Consider the following 13076-nt stretch of genomic DNA (forward strand, 5'->3'; position numbering starts at 1 on the left):
GCAAGTACAGATTTATCCTTTAAATTGATGTTCCCCCAATTTCCAAGGTTCTCTCAAAGCAGGTAAATTTATTGAATACTTATATGTCAAGTACCATTCTCATATTAATTTTCTCATTTAATCCTCACAATAACCTATTGAGGTAGTAGTGTTATTATTAGCATTATATATTTCCTTCTGGCTTCTAGCACACTTCATTCAGAAAGCCAGAGTATTTTCAGCATTGGCTATGTTTATTTTTCTGTTTCCTTCTTAACGTATTGGATTTTCAGAATTTGATTGCATTTCACCTTTATATCTGTCCATGAATGTAGTGCATTTTCTATCTTGAATAGGGCTGTATTCTTCTCTGCCCATTAACTGATGATAAGTTTCTCTTTTACCCTTTGGAGGAATTTCCACATGGTATCCATGGTCATGTTAAGGGTTTAGTAGTAGTCTACTGTTTTAATCCTCTGTTTAGTGCTTTTCTCTTGCCTGGCCAAAAAATTAAAGAAAAGAAAAAGAACCAAAGGTGTTTATAAACGCTGCTATCTTTATCATTCCCAAAAAAGACAGTGGTCCTCTCCATTGTGATGAACCTCACCTAGCTCTAGAAATCTATCCCAGATAAAAACTAAAACCTATTAACCCTGTGTAGAATATTACTCAGCATGTAATGCAGTTGCTCTTAAAACTGTATTCCTTAATACATCTGTATTCAGTAGCACTGATTGATTGTATCTGGATCTCATTAGTACCAATATTCATGCACTTGAATTTGGGGATTTCTCTGGAGAACATGACTGTCAGATCCTCATGGGTTTGTGCCTGTGAATGTACACACTCAAATTTGATGAACTCTAAGATTATTAGTTGTGTATTTGAAAATTCTCAAATCATTGATCAAGTGTGTATGCACAGAAATTACCCAATTACAATTCAAATATTGACCTAAATCTCTAGGTAAATCTGTGGCTTAATGGGGATAAACCAGACAGCTTCTTTAGCCTTTTTCTGTTGGGGTCTAGTCCTGTTCCTGTCCTGTTCCTGTCTTTTGACAACTTCTTTGGCTGAGAAGAAGCCTACAGAAAAGGACCATTCAACACCTTGAACAGATCTGGTGGTTTGATTTCATGCCTCTTTTTTTCCTAGACTTCACCTTGATCTTAGGCTTTTTAAGGTTGGCTGATAACCACTGGCCTATCAAAACAGTCAAAACAAGTTTTATAAGAGAACATTTTATGCCAAAAAAGAGTTTTCCTTTTCTGCCTCTCCCAACTGCAACTTCAGTTTCCTGTATTATACAGTTGTGTGTCTCTGAAGGTTCCTATAATACAGCTTACAACAGTATCAGAATTCCAGGACAGAGTTAGAAGTATAGCCTGTAGTTCCCCTTGGAAGTTAGAGCGGAGCTCAGTAAATTTTTTCTCTAAAGGGGCAGGTAATAAATATTTCTGGCTTTGTGAGCCATATGGTCTCTGTTGCAATTACTAGACTACTGTTTTAGTGCTAACAGCCATAGACAATATTTAAATGAATGGGCATGGCCAGATTTGTCACATGGGCCATAATATGTCAAAACCTGAGTTAGTAACAGACAATAAAATGCATCTGCTAGATTGAATATATACATACCAACATTTGATTTTTCTTGGAAAGCTTTCTATATTAATCTTTTTTTTTTTTAAATCCAGGTGAACAAGGACTTTGGGTCTATTTTTTCTACTCTTTTGCCTGGTGCTAATGCTATGCTTGCACCACCAGAGGGGCAAACTGTATTGGATGGTTTGGAGTTCAAGGTTGCTTTAGGAAATACTTGGAAAGAAAACCTAACAGAACTTAGTGGTGGTCAGAGGTAAGCAATCCCTTTGCAGTATTATAATTTCTCATTCCTCTTATTGTATTATAACCCATCATGATCTCACAGCTAAGCAAAACAAAATTGAAAATTGTTAGGTAATCTTTACACGTAGAATTTAAGGAGCTTAATATGTAAGACTGCAGATTTTTTTTAAGAACATTTGATTAAAATAGTAGGCAACAGGGGCACCTGGATGGCTTGGTTGAGCGTCCAACACCTGATTTCGGCTCAGGTCATGATATCAGGGTCATGGGATTGAGCCTCACATTGGGCTCCACACTCAGTTGGGAGTCTGCTTGGGATTCTCTCCCTCTCCGCCCGCTTGCATGTGCGTGCTGTCTCTCAAATAAATAAATAAACCTTTAAGATAGTAGGCAACAAAGGAGAAATAAGGGTAAGCAATTAGAAAACTAGATAAAATATATGAAAAACAACTGTTTTCAGACTTTGGGAAATGAATAGGCCAAGAATATGATACCTGAGAGCAATGAAACAAAACTGCTGAGCTCAGTGTTCACCCCAGCTTTCTCCATAGGAGAATTTCTGGTTTGCAGGTGCAGGGAGGGGAATCCATATGAAGCCTAGTAGTCTCACTAAGTTAAAGAAACAGATTAGAATTTTGGGAGGCCCCTGCTTAGCATTCAGTCTGTACTGTTCCCGAAGTGAAAGCTACTCTACACACACAGCAGAGTTCATCACATACCCTGAAGAGGGCAAGCTGATCCTTATGTAACTTGAGACTCTAACATAACACAGTGTCAGGCATCTGATAAAAAGCGCTGGACAGAAATCAAGAAAATGTGACTTATAGCCTAGAGAAAAATTATTCGATGGAAACAGACCCAGAAGTGGCAGGTGATAAAAATAGGAGACAAGGAAGTTATAGAATTATGTTAGTTATTTCCAAGAATTACGGGGGAAAAAGAACCTAGTGGAATTTCTGGAGATTAAAAAAAATGCCTGAAAGGAAAAGTTCACCACATGACATTAACAGATTAGACAGTGTAAAAGAAACATGAATGACTTTGAAGGCACAGCAAATAGAAACTATTAAAGCTAAACTGAGAAACACAAAACTATAAAAACAGAGCTTCAGTGACCATCAAGCCATCTAACATACGTGTATTTGGAGTTCAAAGAAGAAAGGAAGAGGCAAAACAGAAAAATACTTGAAATAATGGCCCCAGATTTTCCCAATTTGATGAGTTCTACAAACGCACAATCTTCATTTCTGTGAATGCTCGGTAGGATAAACACATCCCCTGCCCCCCCCCCATACATACAATAACACAGCAAAGCATGTTATATGAAATTGTGATTTTTATATGCCAATGATTAGAAAAATCTTAAAGCAGCAAGGGACAAAGAGAAAAATGACTTCGGGCTTATTGTCAAAACTGTGCAAGCCAGAAGTCTAGAACAACATCTAGAAAGTGCTAAAAGAAAAACATGTCAACCAAGAATTCTATGTCTAATTGAAATATTCTTTAAATTGAAGTCAATATAAATATTTTTTTCAGAAAAGCAAAAGCTGGAGGAGTTTGATCCCAGCAGAACTGTACAAGTTAAAGGAAGTTTTCAGGTGAAAGGAAAAGGATTTACCAGAAGGAAACTTGGATCTACATAAAGGAGTGAATTCAGATAATCAGCATACTAAGGAGAAACTTAAGAGGTCATGTGGCCTCCCTCCTTACCTGCTGCAGAGAACCAAATAATTAAAACCTACTAAGAGAAAATCGTGAATATTCACATTAATTAAAGATGGTTATTATTTATTTTTCCCTTTCAGGATGTGCAATCCTAGTCCTTAAATTGTTCTCATGTGCCATATGATGCCATCATGTTACTCTTACATATGTAGAAAATACTAAGACCTGTTAATTTTCCTTGTGAAATCCTTTGTCATTTTTATAATTAGAATAATGGTCCCTTGATTTATTTCATTGTAAGATTCCTAAATATTTTAACAGTATAAGACACATTCTGGTGACTGTTAAAATTGAATTCCACAGTTCAGATCCCAATATCTAACTTTTTTTGCCAAAGTCCTAGAAAATATTTTGAGGAAAACCTAAAATGTATGCTTATTTTCTTATTGGACCTGAAAATTATTTCCATAATTAAGATACAAAATTATTTTTAGATATATACCATTATTTTAGATGTATATCCAGCACAGTAGTTTTAACTCTTGGTGAGATATTTTTTTTCTGAAAAATTAAGTTGGAAGAAAGCTCAGTGCCATAAGCATTTGGCACAGAGAAGGCCAATGAAATATAATTTTAGGTTGCTTGAATGACCTCAGCTCCCCTCTATTGAGGTAGAGTCAGTCTCACTGTTTTTTGCACTGTTTCATACATTTCCCTTGCTAGATATTTTGGTTTCACCTTAAAAAAAAAAAGCCTTTTTTAAATAAAATGTTTAAGAAAAAAATATAAGAATTATTAGGATTCTGAACAAAACCAGCTACAGTTACAGGGGATGGTTAGCTAGAAGAGAACTGAAAAAGACCTATAGAATCTGAGATGCCTAACTACAAATTTTAAATAAGGTGTATTATTAGGGTTCTCCGGAGAAACAGAACCAGCAGGGCGTGTATGTGTGTGAAGAGGTTGTTTTTTAATAAGGAATTGGCTCGTCTTATTGTGGAGACTGAGAAGTCCCACAATTTGTTGTCTGCAAGCTGGAAATCCAGGAGGGCCAGTGGTGTAATTCAGTCTGGGTGTGAAGGCCTGAGAACCAGGAACACTGAGGCAGAATATCCATGTCCCAGCTCAAGTAATGAGGCAGGAAAGAACAGATTCTTTCCTCTACCTTTCTTAATATTGAGTCCTTCAGCAGACTGTGTGATGTCCACCCACATTGGAGAGGACAAACTGCTTTACTGAGTCTTCCAATTCAAATGCAAATTTCACCCAGAAATACCTTCACAGACAAACCCAGAAATAAAGTTCAGCCAAATATTTGAGTACTCCGTAATCCAAATAAGTTGACACACAAAATTAACCATCACATAATAATTGTTTGAACTTCTGACACTGGGAAGTAATGGGCTATAATCTATACAACTTACTCTTAAATGGTGCCAATAAGAATGTGTATGTACTCATAGATGCATGCATAGTAAAAGTTTGAAAGAGGGCACCTAAACCAGTTACAGTATCACCAAGCACTAGCGGTTGTCTTAACCAGTAAGTATATGGCCCTCACTCGCCTGCTACCTAGGCATCTAACAGCAATTGGGGAAGGAAAGAGAATACTTAACATGATCTTTCCTTAAGAGTAAGTGCCAATTATCCTGATTCTTTGATTGGAAAGAATATAAACCTGTTCAAAATAAAACTCCATTGAAGAGAAAAAAGGAAAAGCTAAAATAAGAGAACCATTTTAATACAGCAAAAATGTTGAAGTTTGGAACTTAAGATTCTTTATTTCTATGGTGATCTTTCAGTTAAATCTGCACTATTCCATAATAAGAGGATAGCAGATTTGCTTCAGTGTTTTGGTAAAGAGTGGTAAAATCAACTTTTGATAACTTCTCTTTTGGTCTTTTTTGCAGGTCGTTAGTAGCTTTGTCATTAATATTATCCATGCTCCTCTTCAAACCTGCTCCAATTTATATCCTGGATGAGGTAGATGCAGCCTTGGACCTTTCTCACACCCAGAATATTGGACAGATGCTGCGTACTCATTTCACACATTCTCAGGTAAGAACCAGAAAAAACGTCTCCGGGATAGTTTTAGTTATTTGTTCTTCTGAAACTATTCTTTAGTAATGGCCAATATGAAGATATTTAGGATTGAGAAATATTAAAGCGTTGTGTATCTCTTTAAATATATAGTGAATATTTACATATACTTACATTCAAATGGATATAGGAGGAAAAAAGGTTTGGTTTCCTATTAAAGAAAGAGCCAGGCATTACCATTGTTGGTTGTACCCTGAGGGAGAATCTTAAGTTTCCCATAATTTGGAATTAATTTAACATTATTTTTTTCTCTAGCTAGCTGCCAGAGGATACACACCCAAAGCAAGACTGTTTTAGGAAATCAGAAAATCACGTGGTACTTGATGGGGGCACTCGTCATTTTTCCTGGGTAGGAAATAGAGAAAAGCCCCTTTAAGAACAGTTTGTTTTTTATCGAACTGTTGCTGCAGGAACTGGGCCTGCCGCACATGGTTATATTGGTAATGCACCGTACAACTCCGGGGGGCTTCACTTATCGTAGTTATCACAGACTATTATTATGGTAGTCTTCTTAGCAGGTAACAGTGAAGTGGTACCCTTTCTTAATTCTGTAAATGTTCCATTTGAGCTAGTGGTAGTGCTTGTAGGAACTAGTAGCCTTCTTTGATACTCTTAAAATATCAGAGAGAAGGCTATTTCAGCGGGGCATTTAGAGCTAGCAGCAAAACAGTGATGCCAGCTAGCTGCAGAGGACAGCAACAAGCAGTCAAGCAGCAGGAATTAGTAAACCTGGGTGATGACGCACTCCAGGTAAAATTAAGAGACTCCTAAAACCAAATTTAGAAAGCTAGAATTCATCTACGTGCCCAATATTAGAACTATTTGTTACTTGCATTTGAGGATGGTGCATTTGCTTTGAGCCAAGCTTTGAAAGAAGTAACAAAATCAGCATATCTCCAGACAGTTCTTAACCCCAGAATAAAAACAGGAGTGCATTTCTTCAGATTACAAAAAGTATCTTTTATATTTTCTCTTTTTCCCTTAAGTTCATTGTGGTGTCACTGAAGGAGGGTATGTTCAACAATGCAAATGTCCTTTTCAAAACCAAGTTTGTGGATGGTGTTTCTACAGTAGCCAGATTTACTCAGTGTCAAAATGGAAAGATTCCAAAGGAAACCACATCCAAGGCAAAAGGACCCAAATGACCGCATCTGGAAGTTAAAAGTACAAATTTACCCCTTCACCTTGACCTGTTTTTTAAACAAAGAACTTTGGCTTTACTTATTTATGTAAAAATGTAATGTTTTGTTACTTAACCCGTATCTTCTCTTCCTTTATGTAATCACTTATAAATGAGTATAGATTCCTCTCTTCTTAATTAGTGTAACTGTGGTCCAATTACTGTGATTGTGATTTTATGCATGTCCTCAAACGTTTTCTTACACAATTCTTTTATATATATATTGGGGAGCCTGAGATACATGGTTGGTGGTAAATTCTGTTAGCAAAATTAAAAATCAAAGAAACAGATGAAATTAAATTATAGGATAAATATAGCTGATAGTCAGCTTTTAATTAGTTTAATTCCTAAGGTAATATTAGTGTGTTTTCTGTTGTTAAGAAAGTCATTTAGGTAAGGAAGACTTACAAAGCAAGTATCTGGACCAACAATGGGAACACAAAGGATGCTGTTAGGCATGCAGGAGCTGTTTGTGGTTAGTTCTGTGAAGATACAATGCCAGAGCCCTGATGTAGACTCAGTGATGTTTGGATATCATGTTTCTATATGCTTAGTAATTGGTCTGTGCAATCTTAAGTTTTTCAAAAGTCTTCACCGGTTTTTAATAGAAGTCTGGGAGAAGGTCTGTTGCATGCTGCCCTCCACGTTTATCTGAAGTCTCCTGTTTTCAGAGATTTTTGTCAGGCTTTTCATAGTCCAATCAGTACAATCTATTGGTGAATGAGAATGTATTTATCTTCCTTCATTCTTATACATTTATAAAAAGACCCATCTATTTTACCAAAAGAACTCAAAATTTGTTGATTATTATATTTCTTAATGTCTTCTGCTTTCCAGTTCAAAAGGTTGAATTTCCTTTAAGAATTCAAAAGAAGCACTACCACCCACCATAAGATTACTATATGTAGGTCCTGTTATTTCTAGGTACATTGCCAGAGCAGTGTCTCCAAACTTTGAATCTTGAAAGCCCTCATATGATCTAATCCCATCTTGAGTATGTTATTTTGGCCCCACATCCCTTCTTGATACTTGAGTCTTATTAGTTCCTTTATGTTATCCTTCCCCTATATATGCTTATAGTTCTTGGCCTTGGCTTTAACATTTCTCATCCTTCCTTCTCATGTCAGATAACACATCGGAAAGGATTGAATCTGGAGTTAGTTCTTGTCCATTGTGGGAGGAGAGGGAGACAAAGCTGTAAATGCTGAAGTACAGGAAGTCTAATACCACATATGAGACAGACAGGAGTTTATTTCCTCTCAAATGCATTGCAAATTGTTTGCCAGTCAGTTCACACTTGCAGCAAGGTCACATACCTGTTGACCACAACCCAGTCAGCACTGGCTATTAGTTTTATTACTTCTGATTTGCTAGTTATAAAATGGTACTTCATTGCTGTTTTAACTAGCACTTTCTCAATAACTTGTGAGGTTGAATATTTTGCCATATGAACCAGTTTTCTTTACTGCATATTTTCTGTGTTTGCTTCCCTAATTTGTGTCATACATAATCTTGCTCTTGGATGAAAATCCTCAAACATTAAATTTTTGTTGAGTCATGTTCATATTCTTTGACTAGAAGAAAACATGAAGGGGAAATGAGGACATTTATTTCACAGATCTGCAATAATAGGAGTAACTGACATTTACTGAGCTCTTTTCTACATCAGATGCTATTCTCATTTGCACATGTTCTCACATTTGAGGTAAGTACTGTTGATCAGCATTATATAATTGAGGAAACTGAGCAGACAAGTTAAGAAACTTGTTCACGGTGGCAGCACAGTTAGAGGCAGAGCCAAGATACCAGTCTTGGCAGCTGGTCTCCAGACTCTCTGATATATTATATATTACCCTTCTGACAGGTGGAACATTTGTGTGTGTTGTACATAATAAATTTAAGACCCACCTCGATGAGCAGTATGCAAAATGTGAGAAAATTATTTTAGGAAGAATGTCAAACATTTGAAAAGGATTCCTTTTTTTTATTGGGTTTGTTTGGGCATTTCAGGTACACTAACAAAGGCAAAAGCAAAAACTTGAGAATCCCTTTTCTAATATGGTGAAGCAATCAAATAGGCCAGCCACTTCCACAATCATGTCATCTGCAAATCGGGGCAGGTTTTCTTCCTTTTCGATCTGTGTGCCTTTTATTTCCTTTTCTTAACTGCCCTGGCTTGAGGTTCCAGCCCAATGTTGTGTAAGAGTAATAATGACAGCTGGCATATTTACCTTTTCCCCAGAATTCTGAGGAAAGCATTCAGTCTTTCACCACCTAAATGTTAGCTGTAGGCTTTTGGTTTATATTCTTTATCAAGATAAAAAAGTTTCCTTCTATTCCTAGTTTGATCGGTTTTGTCATGGATGCGTTATTGAATTTTCATTGCCCTTTCTGCATTGATTGATATGATCATGTAACTTCTTTAACCTGTTAATATTATGAATTACATTACATAATTTTTGAATATTAAACCTACCTGTTATTCCTAAATTAAACCCCATTTGGCCATGGTCTATAATTCTTTTTATGTATAGGCATACCTTGTTTTATTATGATTCACGGATAACTGTGTGTTTGTTTTTTTATACAAATTGAAGGTTTCTGGCAACTGTGCAGCAAGCAAGTCTGCCAGCACCATTTTTCTGACCGCCTTTGTTCTCTTTGAGTCTGTCAGTTTGGTAATTCCCATGATAATTTCACATTTTTTCATTATTTGTCATGGTGATCCGTGATCAGTGATTACAACCCACTGAAAGCTCAGATAGATGATGGTTAGCATTTTTTAGCAATAAGGTATTTTTTAATTAAGGTATTTGCATATGCTGTCGCACACTTAATAGACTATTAATAAATATTTTTATATGCACTGGGAAACCCCCAATTTTGCCTTGTGATACTTGCTTTGTTGTGGTTGTATGGAACAGAACCTAAAATAGCTCCAGGGTACGCCTTAATTACAGGCTTCTGTTTGCTTATAGTTTGGTCCTGATTTTTGTGTATGTTCACGAAGGACTTTGACCAGTATGTTTTCTTTTTCTTTTCTGTTTTTCCCTACTGGCTTTCTTTGGTTTTGGGATAATGCTACCTTTATAAAATGAATTGGGAAATGTTCTTTCTTCCATTTTCTGTAGAATTATATAGAATTTTTCTTAATCCTTTAAATATTAGCATTTTCCTGTGAAACTGTCCGGGCCTAGAGATTGGGGGGTGGGATGGGGCGAATGAATATAAAGTACAATTTCTTTAATAGTTATGGGGCTACTTAAATTTATCTATTATAATGGATAGCTTTGTGTTTTTTGTGGAATTTTTTCCTTCTAAATTGTCAAATTTGTAATTTGTGTAGTTTGTGTTTTTTTGTGGAATTTTTTCCTCCTAAATTGTCAAATTTGTAATTTGTGTAGCGGTCATGGTATTTCCTCATTATCCTTTTGATGTCTTCAAGCTCTGAAGTGGTATCACTTGTTTCATTCCTGGTATGGGTAATTTATGTTTTTTTCTCTGTGTCAATCTTGCTGAAGTTTGTCGATTTACTGTCTTTTCAAAGAACCAGTTTTTTGTTTCATTGACTTTCTTTATTGCCTTTCAGTTTTCAATTCTTTGATTTCTGCTCTTTCCTTTTTTTCTGCTTGCTTTGGGCTTACTTTGCTCTTTTCTAGCTTTATGGTAGAAGGTTAGATTATTGACTTGAGACCTTTCTTTCTAGCAAGCTATATCATTTAGCTTCATCTCACAAAATTTGATATGTTGCATTTTCATCTTTAAGTTCAAAATATATTCTAATTTGCTTTGACATTTCTTCTGACTGTTGGATTCTTTTGGAATGTATTTAATTTCCAGGTAGTATTTTCTTACAGATTTCTAGTTTTTTCTGTTATGGTCAGGAATCCCTTTTTTTGGGGGGGGGGGTTAAAAAAAAATGATAGATTTAGAAAACCAAAAGAGGTGCAAATTCAATGGTCTAATATTCCATTTTCTAAATAAATAAGAACAAAGTAAATAGAAAGGTGGAAATAATAAAAGGTAGAAGTCAGCATATATAGGACCGAAGAACAGTGGAGAAAAAATTAGTGAAACTGCTAACTGGTTCTCAAAAGAACAACAAAATCAGTCTAATATCAAGACGGAAAGAAGAGTTACTATTATGGCTCTTACCTAATTAAAAGGATACCAAAAAAAATTACGATTTTTTATGCCAATAAATGCAGCAATTTAGACAAATTGGAAAGATAAAACTCAACCAAAATTGACAAGAATAGACAAAACCAGAATAGCCTCACATCTATTAATGCAATTCAAATGACTAAATATCCTCCCACAAGGAACACTTTAGTCCCATGGGGTTTCACTTGTAAATTTTACCATTCAAGGAAGAAGTAACACCAGTCTTAACAGTCTTTCAGAAAACAGAGGGGGAGAGGAACACTTCCAACTTTTTTTATGAGGCCAGGGTTTTAATACTAAAACTTGACAAAGACATTACAAAACAAAATTACAGGACAGTAGTCCTCATGAACATAGCAGAAATCCAGAAAATATTAGCAGACTGAATCTAATGACATCTATAAAAGATAATAAACCGTTTTCATGTTTTTAACAGATGGTACTGACAGCTAGATATTTATACAGAAAAACAAACACTGCCCTTCACAACATACACAAAAAAATAAAGATGAGTCATAGCCTAAAAGCAGAAGTTTTAACACTTCTAGAAGAAACAAAATCTTTGTGACCTTAGATTAGGCAAAGATTTCCTAGAACGCAAAAAAAAAAAAAAATTTAAAAATGTATCATCCAAAGACTCTTAAGAAAATGAAAAGACAAAGCACAGAATAGGCAAAATTATTTGCAATGTACAGAGCTGACAGAATTGCATGCAGAATGTATAAAGAACTTGCAACTCCCATGTGAACATTTGCATGAAGGGTGGGAAAAACTGTCACCTGAACATAAAGCAAGGCAGGGCAGCGCACTGTATTAGCAATACTGACTGCATTTTTTCACTGCTGTGCATTTGAGTGTTTCTTAAGGGTAGGTTCACTTAAGAGTGTCTTTGATGAAGCCGTAAAAATTAATTTTTTTATCTCCTCCTACATCTTTCAGAATCTGAGTGATAAAGTGGGAATTAGATAAAAAGCACTCTGCATACCAAAACATGGTTATTTTAATGAAGCAATGCAGTTATTTCAGTTGGAGTCTGAAGTAATAGTTTTCATGAATACCATTTTTACTTGAATAGATGACTAAGACAAACTATGGTTATTGAGTCTATGGTATTTGGTAGACATTTCTTAAAAATGAACAAAGTGAGCCTGTCATATTAACCTGACATTTGTTGCAAATAATAAAATTGTAGCTTTCAAATGAAAATTAGAATTTTGGCAAACTTGTATTTGTCATTGTGAGCTGGACATCTCAATAAAGACTTTTCTGATAATACTGGCGGTAATATTAACAAGCAGGATTTTTTTTTTAATATATTGTATTCTGAAATGTATGTGTTAACATTTTGAAGATTTGTATAAATAAATGGTATTTTCCCATGACAAATGTAAGATGCTACAAAATCCTGCATGGGTAAAGTAGCCCTTCATTATTGTACCCTATAACATTAAAATTGTACTAATCTTGTACTCAAGACCAATTTTAATGTTACAGAGTATAATAATTTTATTGATAAGGTTTCAGATTCCACGTGGCAACAGACTATTAAGAAGTGATCACTTGTTGCATTGTTGTTAGTGTCAAGAAAGAATATCTACATTATCTAATACTCCTCCTTTCCAGCTACATACTTATTCTCAACTCTAGGTATGAAACTTGAAATAACTTGTCCAATGTTACACAGCTAGAAAATGAGGGGTGGGAGGGGGGAGCCAGGATTTAAACTCGGACTATCTAGCTAAAGACTCCACCCATACTCTTAGCTGTTAGAATACAACAAACCATGAGTTAGGTATACTCCTGTGTTTGTGCCTAGAGCTGAGATAACACTCCCACTCTACCCTGCATAGACAAGATTCTCTTGTTACTTGCCATGCATGGGTGGGAGCAAGGAGAGATACATTTAAATACATTGTAGAAAACAAAGTTGTTGCAGCTAAAGCTCATGCCACTGGTCATTTTATGCCAATCTAGGGAGATAATGTGGCTACTGTTCCTTAATTGTATGACAGAATGGTAGGCATAAGCTGCCCCATTTCTTGCCACCAGTTAAGGACCAGAGTTTTCTTTCATGGGTTGAGGCTTTACATGTTACCCAAGACAACTTTTCTTATGTGGATTGTAGGATGGGCTCTGTTAC

At 35.7% G+C, this 13076-nt stretch overlaps 1 protein-coding gene across 3 annotated transcripts in view; it reads left to right on the top strand.

Moving 5' to 3' along the window:
- The window catches only part of SMC2 (structural maintenance of chromosomes 2), a 65417-nt gene extending 53206 nt beyond the window's left edge, over positions 1-12211 (top strand). For 2 of the 3 annotated variants that reach the window (XM_036080060.2, XM_078061537.1), the window contains 3 exons: positions 1677-1837; positions 5403-5550; positions 6579-12211. In XM_036080060.2, coding sequence (XP_035935953.2) covers positions 1677-1837; positions 5403-5550; positions 6579-6737 — 468 coding nt within the window. In that variant the 3' untranslated portion in view covers positions 6738-12211. Of the gene's footprint in view, positions 1-1676; positions 1838-3363; positions 3613-5402; positions 5551-6578 lie in introns of those variants that run through there. The other variant, XM_078061538.1, reaches the window with a different exon arrangement.
- The last annotated feature ends 865 nt before the right edge of the window (positions 12212-13076 follow it).

Source organism: Halichoerus grypus, chromosome 14 (assembly GCF_964656455.1).
Source record: "Halichoerus grypus chromosome 14, mHalGry1.hap1.1, whole genome shotgun sequence".
Taxonomy (NCBI): Eukaryota; Metazoa; Chordata; class Mammalia; order Carnivora; family Phocidae; genus Halichoerus; species Halichoerus grypus.